The 19712-nt window shown below is 44.2% G+C and overlaps 1 protein-coding gene across 1 annotated transcript in view; it reads right to left on the reverse strand.

Annotated features, from left to right (window-relative positions):
• Positions 1-19712, reverse strand: part of LOC124014229 (phospholipid-transporting ATPase ABCA1-like) — a 290281-nt gene that overhangs the window by 158989 nt on the left and 111580 nt on the right. Inside the window, exons 17-20 of the mRNA XM_046329029.1 lie at positions 12203-12404; positions 11420-11536; positions 6614-6785; positions 1152-1283 (exon numbers count right to left, since the gene is read on the reverse strand). Coding sequence (XP_046184985.1) covers positions 1152-1283; positions 6614-6785; positions 11420-11536; positions 12203-12404 — 623 coding nt within the window. The remainder of the gene's footprint in view (positions 1-1151; positions 1284-6613; positions 6786-11419; positions 11537-12202; positions 12405-19712) is intronic.

Below are 19712 nucleotides of genomic sequence, written 5' to 3' on the forward strand. Positions count from 1 at the left end.
TGTTTTGTCACCAAAGCCCCTTATACCACCCACCACTGCGACCTGTATGCTCTTATCGGCTGAACCTCGCTACATATTCGTCGCCAGATCCACTGGCTCCAGGTCATCAAAAAGTCTATGCTAGGTAAAGCTCCGCCTTATCTCAGCTCGCTGGTCATGATAACAACACCACCCGTAGCACGCGCTCCAGCAGGTTTAACTCACAGGTCATCCCCAAAGCCAACACCTGCTTTGGCCGCCTTTCCTTCCAGTTCTCTGCTGCCAATGACTGGAACGAATTGCAAAAATCGCTGAAGATGGATACTTATATTTCCCTCACTAACTTTAAACATCAGCTATCTGAGAAACTAAACGATCGCTGCAGCTGTACAGAGCCCATCTGTAAACAACCCACACAATCTACCTACCTCATCCAGATATTGTTTTTATTTACTTTTCTGCTCTTTTGCACACCAGTATTTCTACTTGCACATCACCATCTGCTCATCTATCACTCCAGTGTTCATTTGCTAAATTGTAATTACTTTGCTACTATGGCCTATTTATTGCCTTATCTCCTCATGCCATTTGCACACACTGTATATAGACTTTTTTTCTATTGTGTTATTGACTGTACACTTCTTTATTCCATGTGTAACTCTGTGTTGTTGTTTGTGTCGCAATGCTTTGCTTTTTCTTGGCCAGGTCGCAGTTGTAAATTAAAACTTGTTCTCAACTAGCTTACCTGGTTAAATAAAGGTTAAATAAAAAATAAAAATGTTCTAGAAAGGCACAGTAGCAGGACAGCGAACCCTCAACCTTCTGGTCAGTAGCCCTGCCTGCAGCCATCCTCTGTTATTTGTGATTGTAAACATTATTTTGAGTTAAGTATATGAGTATGAGGGGGGTGGTGTGATTCTTTTTTTTACAGTAGGGGAGGGTCACGTGAAAATACTTTTTACATTGGGGAGGGGGATGCATTTTCTTTCATGACACCTTGAGTTGGACCTGACCCCTCCCCCAGTACATTTAGAACTATCACTTATACGACCAGTATACAACCTGACCGTGACATAGTGACGTCATTGCAACCAGTTTTGTCCACTGCGATATTGAGAGGTGATGGAAGAGGCGATTGAACAACATAGATTCACCTGTTGAATGCAACTTACTCATTGAACAAGACGTTGTGCTGAGGGCACATTCCCAGATGCTTCCTAATGGTGTCCATGTCCGTGCGGATATCGTAACCATTTATGAGAGCGGTCCCCGATGTTGGAGCGAACAGTCCCGTCAAGATCGACCTATAGGATAAGCGGAGAACAAGAAAATGTGCTGGGAAAGTCATTTTCACTTCCGTATCCCTGGATACCGAATTGAAAACCTTCATAAAAGACATAGGGTGGAAGTAAATTAATCGACAAACAAGAATATCATTTTATGTATCTTAAATAACCATATTTTCATCATTTGGATTATAAAATTCTGGAATAAGTGGTGGCAGGAACAGATGTCAATTTCCCAGTAGAAAACAACCAATCAACAACCTGTATCATGGTTGGCTAATCAATCAATAACATTCACACTGACTATACAATTGTGAAGCTAGACAGCGGTAATGAAGTAGCATCTTTAAAAAGTGAATGAACCAGAAAAAGTCCCACTCACTTTCCACTAGCAGTTAGTCTTCTTTCAAACTCATCATGAAGTAATAGCAAGAAGTGTAAACTTTCTACATCATTATTTATAGAAGAAATTGGAGTGAAATTGACTATACTGAACAAAAATAAACACAATAGGCAACAATTTCTAATATTTTACTGAGTTATAGTTCATATAAGGAAATCAGTCAATTGAAATAAATTAGGCCATAATCTATGGATTTCACATGCCTGGTCAGGGGTGCAGCCTTGTGTGGGCCTGGGAGGGCATAGCCCCACCCACTTGGCAGCCAGGACCAGCCAATCAGAAATGTTTTCCCCCACAAAGGGGCTATATTGCAGACATGAATACTCCTCAGCAACCCCCCTCCTCCTCCTCAAATGATCCCGCAGGTGAAGTAGTAGGAAGTGGAGGTCCTGGGCTGGCGTGGTTACATTTGATCTGTGGTTGTGAGGCCAGTTGGACATACTGCCAAATTCTCTAAAATGATGTTGGAGGCAATTTATGGTAGAGAAATTAACATGAAATGATCTGGCAACAGCTCTGGTGGACATTCCTGCAGTCAGCATGCCAATTGCACACTCCCTCAAAAATTGAGACATCTGTGGTATTGTGTTGTGTGACAAAACTGTACATTTTAAGGTTTACTTTTATTGTTCTCAGCACAAGGTGCTTCTTGATGTACGAAATCTGTCAGGTGGATGGATTATATTGGAAAATGAGAAATGCTCATTAATAGGGATGTAATCAAATTTGTGCACAAAGTTTGAGAGAAATAAAAACATGGGACCAAAATTGACATGCTGCGTGCAATTATTTGTTCAGTATAGAGTGCAAATGTGCAAATCAAAGTTTATTTGTCACGTGCGCCAAATACAACAGTGAAATGCTTACTTACAGGTTCTAACCAATAGTGTGAAAGAAACATGTGTGTGTATGTGTGTGTAGGAAAGTAAAGAAATAAAACAACAGTAAAAAGACATTTGAAAACAGTAGCAAAGCTATATACAGACACCGGTTAGTCAGGCTTTTTGAGGTAGTATGTACATGTGGGTATGGTTAAAGTGACTATGCATATATGATGACCAGAGAGTAGCAGTAGCGTAAAAAAGGGTTTGGCAGGTGGTGGGACACAATGCAGATAGCGCGGTTAGCCAATGTGCGGGAGCACTGGTTGGTCGGGCCAATTGAGGTAGTACGTACATGAATGTATAGTTAATGTGACTATGCATATAAGATAAACAGAGAGTAGCAGCAGCGTAAAAGAGGGGTTCGGGGAGGCACACAATGCAAATAGTCCGGGTAACCATTTGGTTACCTGTTCAGGAGCCTTTTTGTCCTAGACTTGGCACTCCGGTGCCGCCTGCCATGCAGTGGTAGAGAGAATATTCTGTGGCTGGGGTCTTTGACAATTTTCAGGGCCTTCCTCTGACACCGCCTGGTGTAGAGGTCCTGGATGGCAGGCAGCTTTGCCCCAGTGATGTACTGGGCCGTACGCACTACCCTCTGAAGTGCCTTGCGGTCGGAGGCCGAGCAATTGCAGTACCAGGCTACGATTCAACCGGTCAGGATGCTCTTGATGTTGCAGCTGTAAAACCTTTTAAGGATCTCAGGACCCATGCCAAATCTTTTTAGTTTCCTGAGGGGGAAGAGGCTTTGTCGTGCCCTCTTCACGACTGTCTTGGTGTGTTTAGACAGTTCTAGTTTGTTGGTGATGTGGACACCAAGGAATTTGAAGCTCTCAACCTGCTCCACTACCGCCCCGTCGATGAGAATGGGGAAGTGCTCGGTGCTCCTTTTCCTGTAGTCCACAATCATCCCCTTCGTCTTGGTTACGTTGAGGGATAGGTTGTTATTATGGCACCACCCGGCCAGGTCTCTGACCTTGTCGTTGTTGGTGATCAGGCTTACCACTGTTGTGTCGTCTGCCAACTTAATGATGGTGTTGGAGTCGTGCCTGGCCATGTAGTCGTGGGTTAACAGGGAGTACAGGAGGGGACAGAGCACACACCCCTGGGGAGCTCCAGTGTTTAGGATCAGCATGGCAGATGTGTTGCTACCTACCATAACCACCTGGGGGTGGCCCATCAGGAAGTCCAGGATCCAGTTGCAGAGGGAGGTGTTTAGTCCCAGGTTCCTTAGCTTAGTGATGACCTTTGAGGGTACTATGGTGTTGAAAACTGAGCTGTAGTCAATGAACAGCATTCTCACATAGGTGTTCCTTTTGTCCAGGTGGGAAAGGGCAATGTGGAGTGCAAACGAGATGCATCATCTGTGGATCTGTTTGAGCAGTATGGAAATTGGAGTGGGTTTCTGGGATAATGGTGTTGATGTGAACCATGAACAACCTTTCAAAGCACTTCATGGCTACGGACATGAGGTCTGTATTAAGCAGGTTGCCTTTGTGTTCTTGGGCACAGGGACTATGGTGTTCTGCTTGAAGCATGTTGGTATTGCAGACTCAATCAGGGACATGTTGAAAATGTCAGTGAAGACACCTGCCAGTTAGTCAGCACATGCGGGGAACACACTTCCTGGTAATCCATCTGGCCCCGCAGACCTGTTAAAAGGTCTTACTCACGTTGTCTATGGAGAGCGTGGAGTATGATGAAGTACCGGTGAAGTATGATTCAATCTTAGCCCTGTATTGACACTTTGCCTGTTTGATGGTTTATCGCAGGGCATATCTGGATTTCTTGTAAGCTTCCGGGTTCGAGTCCCGCACCTTGAAAGCGTCAGCTCTGCCCTGTAGCTCAGTGCGAATGTTGCCTGTAATCCATGGCTTCTGGTTGGGGTATGTATGTACAGTCACTGTGGGGACGACGTCCTCAATGCACTTATTGATAAAGCCAGTGACTGATGTGGTGTAATCCTCAATGCCATCGGAAGAATCCCAGAACATGTTCCAGTCTGTGATAGCAACAGTCTTGTAGTTTAGCATCTGCCTCATCTGATCATTTTTTTATAGACCGAGTCACTGGTGCTCCCTGCTTTAATTTTAGCTTGTAAGCCGGAATCAGGAGGATAGAGTTGTGGTTGGATTTACCAAATGTAGGGCGAGGGAGAACTTTGTACGCGTGTCCGTGTGTGGAGTACAGGTGATCTAGAAATGTTTACCCTCTGATGGCACATTTAACATGTTGATAGAGATTTGGTGGAACTGATTTAAGTTTCCCTGCATTAAAGTCTCCGGCAACTAGGAGCACCGTCTCTGGGTGAGTGGTTTCCTGTTTGCTTATTTCCTTATACAGCTGACTGAGTGCGGTCTTAGTGCCAGCATCTGTTTGTGGTGGTAAATAAACAGCCAAGAAAAGTATAGCTGAGAACTCTAGGTAAGTAGTGTAATTTATCACAATATACTCTACTTAACGTGGGCAAAATCTAGAGACTTCCTTAGATTTCGTGCACCAGCTGTTGTTTACAAATATGCACATACCCCCCTCGTCTTACCGGAGTGTGCTGTTCTATCCTGCCGGTGCAGCGTGTATCCCGTAAGCTGAATATCCATGTCATCATTCAGCCACAATTCCGTGAAACTTAGGATATTACAGTTTTTGATGTCCCGTTGGTAGGATATTCATGATCGTACCTCTTCTAGTTTATTGTCCAATGATTGCACGTTGGCGAGTAATATTGATGGTAACGGCAGGTTTCCTAGTTGCCTTCTGCGGGTCCGGACAAAGTATCCGGCTCATCTTCCTCTGCATCTCTTCCTTTTGCGAATAATTGGGATGTCTGCCCTGTTCGGGTGTTTGGAGAATATTTTGTGAGTTCTGCTTGTTGTTGTTGTTGAAAAAAAATCTTTGTGTAATCCAAAGTGAGTGATCGCTGTCCTGATATCTAGAAGCTCTTTTCTGCCGGAAGATACGGTTGCAGAAAAATGATGTACAAAATCATTTACAAATATCGCAAAAAAAAACCACATAATAGCACAATAGGTTAGGAGAACGTAAAACGGAGGCCATCTCCTCCGGCGCCATTTGGTTGAAAAGTTGGTCAAATCAACAATGCATTGAGAAATCTTTCATTTAATTTATGTGCAATAAAGTTTTATGTGGACTTTGATGTCGTATTGCCACACTTAGAGACACAAAGAGCTTTGTGGACACAACATTCAACTGGTATTTGATGGTGACTAAGCACTTGCTCGTCTTTCCCTTTACTTGTCATGCTTTGCTCCCTCGCTTCAGTTCTGGCTTTCATTCCGCTTGCTCAGCTGGGACCTGTTGTCTTCTTCAGTTCTCTCTCTCTTGCTCTCTCTCTCTCTCTCTCCCTCTACCCACACATTGTCTATCTATATCTTTCTCTCTCTTTTTCTCTCCCTCGTTCTCACTGTCCCCACCCACTCTCTCTTCATCCTCTTCATCTCCCCACCTCTTTTCCTCTCCCTCACTCACTCTCTGGCCTTGTTGACTGTCTTCATTTTGTGCCATCTTAACCTTACCTAACCTCGTGCACTCGTTTTTCGACCAGCAATTAAATGACTCCCTCTTACACCCCGGCACTGCTGCTAACTTACTTTATTGTACTTTCAGACGGCTTGCCTCAACCTGAGCTGTGGCCATACTGCTAACACCATGAGCTGAGAACGATGCCAAAGTTCTTTGATGAAAGGATTAATGCAGGAGAGCTAAGAGTTTAATAATGCTATTGGCTCTGTTGTAGACAGGCAGATTGCAGCACGAACCGACACACTTTGTGTAAGGAGTGTTATGGCCCTGAAAAGCACTATGTAATGTGGTAACCATGGAGAGCTGATAGTTTGTATGACCTCTTCTCACCTCTCCACAGTTATAGCTGATGTGTGCTGACCTTTCTGGGGCAAAATGGCTCCTGGGCCATGGCATCAACCAGGTTACACATTGGCAGTGGATGAGGTGAGTTGCCTCCATATAATGTCAAGTGTTAAATCTTTGAGCACCTGGGAAAGTACTACATCAATTCAATCAATTTGTATTATTATTTTACTTACATAGTGGTTGTTTTTCCTGCGCCATTGTGACCAAGGAAAGAGGTGATGTGATTCTCGTAGAAGTCCACACTAAGTCCATCCACAGCAAGCTTTTTTCCCGTTTTATAGATCTTCACAAGGTTCCTGATTGAGACTCCTGCCTTCATATTGGGTGGTGGCTTTTCCAAATAATCTTTAAAATAAAACACACAAAAAAAGAGATGATCCTGCTTTAGACAAATGTCACGTGTCTTTAAATGCATGTATAGATGGTAAATAATACATTGCATACATGAAATTATATATATATATATATACACACACACACAGTATATAAATATACTGAACAAAAATATAAACGCAAAATGCAACGATTCAAACGATATTACTGAGCTACAGCTTGTTTAAGGAAATCAGTCAATTGAAATAAATTCATTAGGACCTATATGAATTTCACATGACTGGGCAGGACCGAACCACCCATTGGGAAGCCAGGCCCAGCCAATCAGAATGAGTTTTTTTCCCCATAAAAAGGGCTTTATTACAGACAGAAATTCTCCTCAGTTTCAACTGCTGTCCAAGTGGCTGGTCTCAGACAATCCTGCAGGTGAAGAATCCATATGAGGAGGTCCTAGGCTGCCATGGTTACACGTGGTCTGCGGTTGTGAGGCCGGTTGGACGTACTGCCAAATTCTCTAAAACAACGGTGGAGACGGCTTAAGGTAGAGAAATTAACATTCAATACTTTGGCAACAGCTCTTTTGGACATTCCTGCAGTCAGCATGACAATTGCATGCTCCCTTAAAATTTGAGACAACTGTAGCTTTGTGTTGTGTGACAAAACTGCACATTTTAGAGTGGCCTTTAATTGTCCCAAGCACAATGTGCACCTTTGTAATGATCATAATGTTCAATCAGCTACTTGATATGCCACACCTGTCAGGTGTATGGATTATCTTGGCAAAGGATAAATGTTCACTAACAGGGATGTAAACAAATGTGTGCATGAAATTAGAGAGAGACAAGCTTTTTTGTGCATATGGAACATATGGAACAAATTTATTTCAGCTCATGAAACATGGGACATGAAACATAATTTCCAAATCATGGTAATTAATATGGAGTTGTTCCCCCTTTGCTGCTATACCAGCCTTCACTCTTTTGGGAAGCTTTTCCACTAGATGTTGGAACATTGATGCGGGGACCTTCTTCCATTCAGCCTCAAGAGCATTAGTGAGGTTCGGCACTGATGTTGGGCGTTTAGGCCTGGCTCGCAGTTGGCATTCCAATTCATTCCAAAGGTGTTTGATAGTGTTGAGGTCATGGCTCTCTGCAGACCAGTCAAGTTCTTCCACACCAATCTCGACAAACTATTTGTGTGAGAACCTCGCTTTGTGCACGGGGGCATTGTCATGCTGAAACAGGAAAGGGCCTTACCCAAACTGTTGCCACAAAGTTGGAAGCATAGAATGGTCTAGAACATCATTGTATGCTGCAGTGTTAAGACTACCCTTCACTGGAACTAAGGGGCCTAGCCCGAACCATGACAAACAGCCCCAGACCATTATTCCTCCTCCACCAAACTTTATAGTTGGCACTATGCATTCGGGTAGGTAGCTTTCTCCTAGCATACGCCAAACCCAGATTTGTCCTTCGGACTGACAGATGGTAAAGCGTGATTAAATCACTCCTGAGAACGTGTTTCCAATTGTGGCGACTCCAATGGCGTTGAGCTTTACACCACTCCGGCCGACACTTGGTGATCTTAGGCTTGTGTGTGGCTGCTCGGCCATGGAAACCGATTTCATGTGCTGACGTTGCTTCCAGAGGCAGTTTGGAACTTGGTAGTAAGTGTCGCAACCGAGGACAAACTATTTAAACTGCTACGCACTTGAGCACTCAGCGGTCCCGTAGTGAGCTTGTATGGCCTACCGCTTTGCGGCTGAGCCATTGTTACTCCTAGATCTTGTTTCCACTTCACAATAACAGCACTTACACTGACTGGGGCAGCTCTAGCAGGGCAGAAATGTGTTGAACTCACTTGTTGTAAACGTGGCATCCTATGAAGGTGCCATGTTGAAAGTCACTGAGCTCTTCAGTAGGGACACTCTACTGACAAAGTTTCTCTATGGAGATTGCATGACACGTGTCAGCAACGGGTGTGGCTGAAATAGTAAAATCCACTCATTTGAAGGGGTGTCCATATATTTTTGTATATGTAGTGTATATTGTCTCTGAAAACCTAATCTCCAAAATATGAACTTTTCAAGAAATGGAAAATATGCAATTTTCCCATTAACGAACACACAATTATTAAACTTTTAAAACTATTTTGAATACATTTTCTTGGTCATAGAGTCATGAAATGTTCAGAGCACATTGAGGGGAGTTACTGGTATCAGTAAATTATTTATTTTTGTTGCAAAATGGAGTAACAAAGTTTTCATCAGACAGCGACGGTATGCCATTTAGCAGATACTTTAACCATGTTTGATTCATGCCCTCAGAAAAGCTACCTCAAAGTATATTCCACACAAAATCTACTCACAGCCAAAATCTATTGTTCTACACAAAATCTACCCACACCTGAATAATTATATTCCCTTCATGAGATAAAAAAAGGTGTCTGCTATTTCAACTTACAGGACTGTTTCGTGTCGTTCACTTGCTTTGTTGTTTTTTTGTCATTCAGTGTTCAGTTTATTTCAATAAATTTACTATGAACACTTACCACGCTGTGTGTTGGTCTGATGATTCCTATTCCTCATCATCAGATGAAGAGGAGAGCCGTTACAGAACTACCCACCACCAAGGGACCAAGCAGCTTGGAAGAATGGACTCCTGGACATGGGAGGAAATCTTGGACGGCAAGGGACCATGGGCACAGCCGGGAGAGTATCGTCGTCCTAAAGAGGAGCTGGAGGCAGCCAAGGCGGAGCGGCAACACTACGAGGAGTTGGCCCGAGGAAAAGTGCACAAGAGGCAGCCCCATAATTTATTTTGGAGGGGGCACACGGGGAGATTGGCGGAGTCAGGTAGAAGACCTGAGCCTACTTCCCGTGCTTACCGGGTGGAGCGTCGTACTGGTCAGGCACCGTGTTATGCGGTGGAGCTTACGGTGTCTCCAGTGCACGTTCACAGCCCGGTACGTTACATCGCAGCTCCTTGACTCGGCCGGGCTAGAGTGGGCATCGAGCCAAGAGGGATGAAGCCGGCTCAGCGCATCTGGTCTCCAGTGCGTCTCCTCGGCCCGGGTCATACGGCACCAACCCTACACACAGTGTCCCCTGTTTGCCAGCACAGCCCAGTGCGACCTGTTCCAATTCTCCACACTTGCCGGGCTACAGGGGGTATCCAGCCAGGACGGGTTGTGCAGGCTCGTTGCTCAAGACCTCCAGTGCGCCTCCACGGCCCAGTGCATCCAGTGCCTCGGCCAAGGACGAGGCCGCCTGTAGATCTCTCCAGCCTGGTGAGTCCTGCACCTGCTCCCAGAACCAAGTCTCCCTCCAGTCCGGATCTGCCAGAGCAGCCAGTCTGTCCGGAGGCGCCAGAGCCTCCCGCCTGTCCGGCGCCGCCAGAGTCTACCTCCTATTCGGGGCCCGCTGTAAGGGTCCCCAGTTCGGGGTTGGCGGCGAGGGTCGCCATCCCAGAGGCGCCACCTAAGTGGGCCAAGACAAAGGTGGAGTGGGGTCTATATCCCGCACCAGAGCCGCCACTGTGGTGAAATGCCCACCCAGACCCCCCCCTATAGGTTCAGGTTTTGCAGCACCTTTGGGGGGGGGGTACTGTCACGTCCTGACCTTAGTTCCTTTTTTATTAATCTATTTTGGTTTGGAAAAGGTGTGAGTTGGGGTGGTCATTCTATGTTTGTTCTGTGTGTTGTATTTCTGTGTGTTTGGCCTGGTATGGTTCCCAATCAGAGTCAGCTGTCAATCGTTGTCACTGATTGAGAACCATACTTAGTTAGCCTGTTCCCACCTGTGTTTGTGGGTAGTTGCTTTCTCTTGTGTTTTTCACCTTACAGGACTGTTTTGTGTCGTTCACTCTCTTTGTTGTTTTTGTCATTCAGTGTTCAGTTTATTTAATTTGAATCGGTTTTAGTTATACCGTGTGTCACATTTCCTCTTGGATAGAGGCTAACTTTGGTCACAGATATAGGCAAAAATAAGAGCAGATTCATGCAGGGTAGTAATGACGTCATTACTACCCTGCATGAATCTGTTCTTATTTTTGCCTAAAAAACACAACATTTGGCACTATGTTCATTGTTGTTTAACTAGTTAACGTTAGCTGGCTGGCTCATTAGCTAATGTTAGTTGAGTCTCTACTTTTATCCAATTTAAAAAATGTTGTTGCTGCATAAGACCAAATCCAGGTGTTGAGACACATTTAGTCTATTCCAGAACGCATACTGGTATTTGAATATAGCATGAGGAAAAGGGAATCCGGACACGATGTGGACATGGTGGGCACGTTCAAATTTCAGTGTAAACGCATGATGACTCCGGAATTCCACTCCATGATCAGAATACGAAACGGCCTAGACACGGCCAATAAAACTACATTGCACCTCCCTCGACCAAATGTTAATTAGCAGTCAACCTTGTTTTTCCCCCAGCATTATCTGTCTATTATTATCTAACACAAAATCAAGGTGCCAACAATCAGGAGTCTAAAGTTATAATGAACTAGGTTTATTGAGGTTGCATTCTGTCTGTGATGGGAATGACCTGTGTTAAACCAGACAAATAAATAACTGTTGCGTAATGCCTGAGTGTGGGTGTGGTTGTGCACAGGTGTTTGTGTGAATACCACTGGCTACTATACCATTGTATTCCATGGGATCCTTGAACTGACTAGGGTCAGCGTTGGGCACCGCAGACATCCCGCACCAATAGGAGGCCATGAAAGGGAAGGACCACGGCTTGGCTATTCCATATTGGCCTGTTATCAAGAGTGGAGGAACATCATTCACATTTTATTAACAGCTTGAGGGATGACACTTTGCAGTGCATGTTTCCATCCAGCTAGACTGGCACAAATCCCCCTCTTATTTTAATTAGAGAAGGTGAGATGAATATATTATGGCAATCTGCTGGGATATTCGATTTGTTTTCTGGTTATTGACCAACAACAACACATACACGGAGAGTGTATCAATTCCGTAATTACAATATAACGTACATTTGGTCTATAAAACAGTTTAGCCCCCAATGTCAGAGTACTATAGCATCACAAGGGTGGAATGTGTTCCATTTATGTACATTATGTTCATGTCAGTGGGACATACGTTACTTATCGACTGCACTTTATCCACTAACTGATGTCATTATGAACTCCACTCGCAGAGCATGGTGTCCATATTAGGACATTCACACCTTAATGGAAGTTGTGTCACAGTCACTTGGAGTTGGAGAGTCCTAATATGGACACCGTACTGTGAGCATTACGTTATAGGGTGACGTGAATCCTGGGAGACGCGTATACAGGGTCAGTTTTTCCCCACAGACGGTTACGATTGGGGGAGGGGAAGCCGATCCTAGATCTTTACCTAGGGGAAACTTCACTCCGGAGTGTGCATTATTGATGGCTTTCTCATGAATGAGTTACCTGGGAAGACGTTCTCGATGTACCACGTGAGCAGCCAGTAGATGAGGGAGTCGATGAGCATCATGATGATGGACACGATGAAACTGTACCGATCTCCCTCAGGATTTTGGGCAATGTTACTCCACTGGATACCGATGCCCTGCTCCTCATACTTGGCGAAGTTCTCACAGCCATACCCGAAGGCCACACACGACAGCAAACTCTGGAAATGGATGCAGTTTAGATCTAATTGGTTATTATCCAAGAGTGGATGCCGGGCTTCATGTCAGATCATCATTATCACCTTCAACATTCGTGAGGCAGAGCATGTCAGGAACCTCAAGGCAAAAAAAGGACTTGTACCAGATATGCAACACTGTCATTGAATTATACACAACATTAGGAGCACGTGCTCTTTTAGACTGACCAGGTGAATCCAGGTGAAAGCTAACATCCCTTATTGAGGTCATTTGTTAAATCCACTTCAAATCAGTGTAGATGAAGGGGAGGAGACAGAATCCATGCCCAACGAATTGAGGCTGTTCTGAGGGCAAAGGGGGGTGAAACTCAATATTAGGAAGGTGTTTGTTATGTTTTGTACCCTCAGTGTATCGTGTGATTTGTCAATTGAGCCTTTGACTAGGATCAGTGCCTACCCTAGCTATGGGAAACCATGGTCGTGTTCAATAGGGCTAATTGTAGGAAAAACCTTTTGCAACAGTATCTGTATTCTACTTGGAAACATTCCATCCTATTTTAAAGTGCTTCAAAAACATATTTGATACAGTAGGATATTGCTAGGGAAATGACAAATGGTGCTTTGCCCATGACACATCCTCTGGTACAGCCGATCACTCTCTTCTACCATATTGCCTGCCAGCTGTTTGGGCATGCTTCATTTACCCCAAGTGTTTAAGCCCAGGCAGATGCCACAAACACTTAATAAAGCCTTGTAGACCAACACATGATGTACAACAGCACCAAAAAAAACATTGTAAATGTTGGCCCTCTTCTGTCGCATCGAACACCCGCCAACGTCTGTAATTGAATGACATTCTGAATGAGTGACAATAGGGGAAGTTATGACCCTACTGTGACACCCGAGGTCTGACCTGAACGCTGTCCGCAGTCTCTACATGCAAAGCCACTGGCACCCATTCAACTGTCCCCCTGAGTCCGAGCTCGGACACGTTCGACTGCCAAACAATTGGCAGCCAATCATGGTACAAAAGGTGATGCAGGGAAGCAAGTGACCCCTCCCTGACCTTTCAGTGACAGGCTGACAGATTGACGGTGCAGCTAATCTGACTTTGAGAAGGGCAAAAGCCCCAGAAACAAACAGACCATCCGCTATGAAACACATCAACACGAAAATACAGAGGCCACAACACATTATTACTGTCCTTGTGAGATCACACACACAGCTAATATCTCTGCATAGGCTAAATCCTCAAATCACAACAGTCATTAATATGAATGCAAATCATTTGCCGTTATTAAAATGCATTGTATGAATATGATATCAAAGACAATAGTGGGAGTTGTGTGTGTTTTTCTCTGTGAGTGTGTGTGTGCCTGGAAACAGTGTGCTTTATTCTATGTTGGGTGATGAAAATACATCCCTCTAATAAATAAACTACAGGGATGGACTGGAAGTCAACACGGTCAGAGGAACATTGTTCATGCAAATGAGAGGAGTAGCCCATCCGTCTCAACAGGGGGAGTGGAGGAATGAAATCTCAATGCCAAGGGCAAAACTGCATAAAGGTACTTTGACAAAAAAGCACGGAATACATTAAAAGGGTTTTTTCCTCCCCTCTACGTACACAAGATATGACACACACCTAGGAAGAAATAAGGGAGATGCCACAAGGATTATTGGCAACTTTTCCACACAAAAACACAGGAAGTTGAAAAGGTTTGGCATGGGCCCTCAATTACAGCTGCAACATTGAGAGCATCTTGACTGGCAGCATCACTGCTTGGTATGACAACAGCACCACCCTCGATCGCATGGCGCTATAGAGGGTGATGCGGACAGCCCAGTACATCACTGGTGCCTGCCATCCAGGACCTCTTTATCAGGTGGTGTGAAAGGAAGGGCCGGAAAATTATTAGACTACAGCCGCCCAAGCCGTAGACTGTTCTTTATGCTTCCTCACGGCTATCAGTATTGGTGCATCAAGTCTGACACCAACAGGCTCCTGAACAGCTTCTATCCCCAAGCCATAAGACAGCTAAATAGCCAACAGAATGGCTACATGAACTATCTGAGGTGACCTTTGTATTATACTGTACCACGTTCTCTACGCACACTCACAGGACTCTACACACTCACGCACACTGACACTCCAACACAAACATAACATGCACACACATTTATAGTCACTCTAGACATACACACACACACACACACATACAATCATAATTTACGCTGCTGCTACTCTGTTTATCGTATATCCTGATGCTTAGTCACATTACCTCTATACATGCCTACCTCCATCACTCCAGTATGACTGCACATTGTAAATACTGCACTGGAACTGACCCTGTATAAAGCTTCTTACTTGTTTTTTTCTTGTTTTTGTTCTCCCTTTTGTTATTTTTAGTGCTACTGTACATTTATATTGATTACTGCATTGTTGGGTTGGAGCTTGCAAGAAAGGCATTTCACAAAAAAAAACCTGAAAACACTTTTCAGAGAGAAGATCAGTGTCGTTGAGTTGGCATTACTTGTTTGAATGGGTTTAAAGGAAATAGAGTATACCGGCGTGAAAAGATAAACACAGAACATTGTCAGGTGCCAGAGTAGGCTATTTTTTGAGGCCGCGGCTAAATATTTCAATTTTCAGAAACAAGGAATCACGGTTCTACTTTAAAGTCTCGAAAGATGTGTCTCCGTGGCAATGAAGATTACGAATGGCTGTGTCTTTGTCTCTGCAGAACAGACAGCTCCATGACAAATGATCCTACACAGAGCAGAAAGGTCACTCAGAAAGGCTACAATAAAAGTTGAGCATGTATATGCTATTTATCTTTTCATTACAAAACTTCCCCATGGGTTTATTCAGTCTCAGTTATCCTCTTTCTCAAGTATGTGCATTATAAAGATTTGAGTTACACAGTATGAGTGAGTGCTTGTAGGGGTGACTGGGGTTTGTTGTAACAGTGCTTATTACCAGTGGTGTGGACATGAGTCACATGTCTTGGACTTGAGTCTAACTCCATACTTGAGATTGGACTTGATATCAGTCACCGGCTTCATCAATAAGTGCATCGATGGTGTAGTCCCCACAGTGACCGTATGTACATACCCTAACCAGAAGTCATGGATTACATACAGGCAACATCCACACTGAGCTAAAAGGAAGAGCTGCCACTTTCAAGGAGCAGGAGCATGTGGCAGGGCTTGCAAATTATTACGGGCTACAAAGGGAAGCTCAGCTGCGAGCTGCCCAGTGACACAAGCCTACCAGACGAGCTAAATGACTTCTATAAGCGCTTCGAGGAAAGCAACACTGAAACATGCATGAGAGCACCAGCTGTTCCAGACGACTGTCTGATCATGCTCGCCATAGCCGATGTGAGCAAGACCTTTAAACAAGTCAACATTCACAAAGCCGCGGGGCCAGACAGATTACCAGGATGTGTACGCAAAGCATGCGTGGACCAACTGGCAAGTGTCTTCAATGACATTTTTAACCTCTCCCTGACCGAGTCTGTAATAAGCACATGTTTCAAACAGATCACCATAGTCCTTGTTCCCAGGAAAGCGAAGGTAACCTCCCTAAATGATTACTGTCCCATAGCATTCACGTCGGTAGCCATGAAGTGCTTTGAAAGGCTGGTCATGGCTCACATCAATAGCATCCTCCCGGATACCCTAGACCCACTCCAATTCGCATACCGCCCCAGCAGATCCACAGATGACGCAATCTCAATCACACTCCACATGGCCCTTTCCCTCCTGTACAAAAGGAACATCTATGTGAAAATGCTGTTTATTGACAACAGCTCAGCATTCAACACCATAGTGCCCACAAAGCTCATCACAAAGCTAAGGACCCTGGGACTGGGCATCTCCCTCTGCAACTGGATCCTGGACTTCCTGATGGGCCACCCCCAGGTGGTAAGGGTAGGCAAGAACACATCTGCCACACTGATCCTCAACACTGGGGCCCCTCGTGGGTGCGTGCTTAGTCCCCTCCTGTACTCCCTGTTCACCCACGACTGCGTGGCCAAGCATGACTCCAACACCATCATTAAGTTGGCTGACAACAGTGGTAGGCCTGATCACCGACAACGATGAGACAGTCTATAGGGAGGAGGTCAGAGACCTGGCAGTGTGGTGCCAGGACAACAACCTCTCGCTCAATGTGAGCAAGACAAAGGAGCTTGTGGACTATAGGAAAAGGAGGGCCGAACAGGCCCCCATTAACATTGTAGGGGCTGAAGTGGAGCGAGTGGTATGGTATGGCAACTGCTCGGCATCTGTCCATAAAGGCGCTACAGAGGGTAATGCATACACCCAATACATCACTGGGGACAAGCTTCCTGACATCCAGGACCTATATACTAGGCGGTGTTAGAGGAAGGCCCAAACAATTGTCAAAGACTCCATTCACCCAAGTCATAGATTGTTCTCTCTGCTACCTCACAGCAATCGGTACCGGAGTGCCAAATCTAGGACCAAAAGGCTCCTTAACAGCTTCTACCCCCAAGCCATATGTGTAACAGCGTTCATCTGTTGAAGGAAGAGAGTCGGATCGAAATGCAGCGTGTTGGTTACTCATGACTTTAATAAATGAAGAGCGTAACATGAAATAACTGAAAGACGAAAACAACAAACTGAACGTGAAACTATTACAGCCTATCTGGTGAACACTACACAAAGACAGGAACAATCACCCACGAAATACAAAGCGAAACTCAGGCTCTCTAAATACGGTTCCCAATCAGAGACAATTGATTGAATCACCTGACTCTGATTGAGAATCGCCTCAGGCAGCCAAGCCTATACAACACCCCTAATCAGCCGCGATCCCAAAACTACAAACCCCAATACGAAAAACAACATATAAACCCATGTCACACCCTGGCCTACCCAAACATATAACAAAAACACAAAATACAATGACCAAGGCGTGACAATATGATTGCTGAACAATTAATCAAATGGCCTCTAAAACTATTTACATTGACCGCCATCCTGCTTTGTTTTTACACTGCTGCTACTCACTGTTTATTATCTATGCATATTCACTTTACCAATTATCTCGACTAACCTGTACCCCCGCACATTGCCTTGGTACTGGTTTCCCCTGTATATAGCCTCATTCTTATTATGTAATTTTCTTGTGTTACTTTTTTGATATATAATTTTTTTAAACTTTCGTTTATTCAGTAAATATTTATTTTACTGCATTCTTGAACTGTTGGTTAGGGGCTTGTAAGTAAGCATTTCACTGTAAGGTCTACACACGTTGTATTCAATGCATGTGACAAATACAATTTGATTTGATTTGCAGGCTATATGTATGAAAGAAAAACCACTAGATTGGTTGGTGTCCCGATCACGGCCGGCTATGACACGTGACGCCTCAAGCACGGCGATGCAGTGCCTTAGATCACAGCACTACTCGGGAGGCAGTTTTAGAGATTTATAACAGTTAAATTGTTGTATTCTTGTTTCTCCTCGTTGTTAGTTAGTAAACTTAGATAGCAGCTAACATGCTGGATGGCCAATAATACAATTTTGAAATGCATCCACAGTCATAATCATAACCAATGTCAACCTTCGTCAATTGTGTTACATAGCAAGCTAGTAGTATTTACATTTGTATTTACATTTGCTGTTGTTACACTTTTAACAAAAAGTTACATAACAATTTAGCATGTGCCAGGCTAACTAGCTAGCCAATTCCAGTCATGTGCTAACATTTGCTGGTAAATCTAGCTTTAGGTGGCTGGTTGTAACATTACAGCTTGCTGTTTAGTAGCCATATCTACGACTAAAAAGAGAAGAGGTAGGGCCTCCCGAGTGGTGCAGTGATCTAATGCACTGCATCGCCTTTATTTAACCAGGTAGGCTAGTTGAGAACAAATTCTCATTTACAACTGTGACTTGGCCAAGATAAAGCAAAGCAGTGCGACACAAACAACACAGAGTTACACGTAGAATAAACAAACATACTGTCAATAATACAATAGAGAAAATCTATATACCGTGTGTGCAAATGAGGTGGGATAAGGGGGGTGAGGCAATAAATAGGCCATAGTAGCAAAATTATTACAGTATGGCAAATTAAACACTGGGGTGATAGATGTGCAGAAGATGAATGTGCAAGTAACGATACTGGGGTGCAAAGGAGCAAAAAAATAATAATAATAACAATATGTTGATGAGGTAGTTGGATGGGCTATGGATGTCCACTAGCGGCCGTGTGCCCGTGGGCCGGGAGGCCTATGGGGCGGCACACAATTTGCCCAGTGTCGTCTGGGTTAGGGGAGGGTTTGGCCGGCAGGGATGTTCCTATCCCATCACACACTTGTGACTCCTGTGGCGGGCCGTGCACAGTGCACGCTGACACGGTCGCCAGGTGTACTATGTTTCCTCCAACACATTGGTGCGGCTGTGTCAGCGTTGTGTCAAGAAGCAGTGCAGCTTGGCTGGGTTATGTTTACGAGGACACACTACTGTGACCTTCGCCTCTCCCGAGTCTGTACTGGAGTTGCAGCAATGGGACAGGACTGTAACTACCAATTGGATACCATGAAAAGGGGATAATAAATTAAAAGAGAAGAGATTTTACAATCGAGATACAGTTGATCTCCGATTGTAAAACCTCTTCTATTTTTAGTCATAGATATGGCTACCTGTAATTGTTTAGCTAACTTCGCTTGCTACCTAAGTTAGCAAACAGAAAAATAATTAGATTTCCCCCTACTGTAACACTGTAGTATAATCGCCAGCAATACATAAAATGGGTCTCAGTAGATCAACTAAAGTTAGGTAGCTAGCTAGGTGGCTTGCAGGAAAAATAACGAACTTAGCTAGCCACCATATTTGTTATATGCCATCGTGGTGCTGTAGCTGAGTTTCTAGCTAAATCCAACTCTTTGTTTAGAATCCTCTTCGCTATATTCCAGTTGAATAATATATGGTTGAATGTCACCATGTAGCTAAAAAAATGCTCCATCTTTGAATCACGCCATTCTGGTCTGGGCAGTTCTTTCAGTTTTTCCCAAAGGATTATGTTTTTAGTATCCGCCTCCCTTTCAAAAAAGTCTGCCTTGAGGGAGGAACATGGCCAGAGTTCGTACCACCACAGAGTTGTAGTCTTTCAGAGACTGGATAAATGTGTCATCTTGTATATTTAGCAATGAATCCGCTGAAAGGAACATCGCTGAAGACATCCAATGGCTCTATCAAACAAGGACAACTATATCTAAACGCACAAAACTGTATAGTACATTTACATTTACATTTAAGTCATTTAGCAGACGCTCTTATCCAGAGCGACTTACAAAT

This window comes from Oncorhynchus gorbuscha, linkage group LG25, assembly GCF_021184085.1.
Source record: "Oncorhynchus gorbuscha isolate QuinsamMale2020 ecotype Even-year linkage group LG25, OgorEven_v1.0, whole genome shotgun sequence".
NCBI lineage: Eukaryota > Metazoa > Chordata > Actinopteri > Salmoniformes > Salmonidae > Oncorhynchus > Oncorhynchus gorbuscha.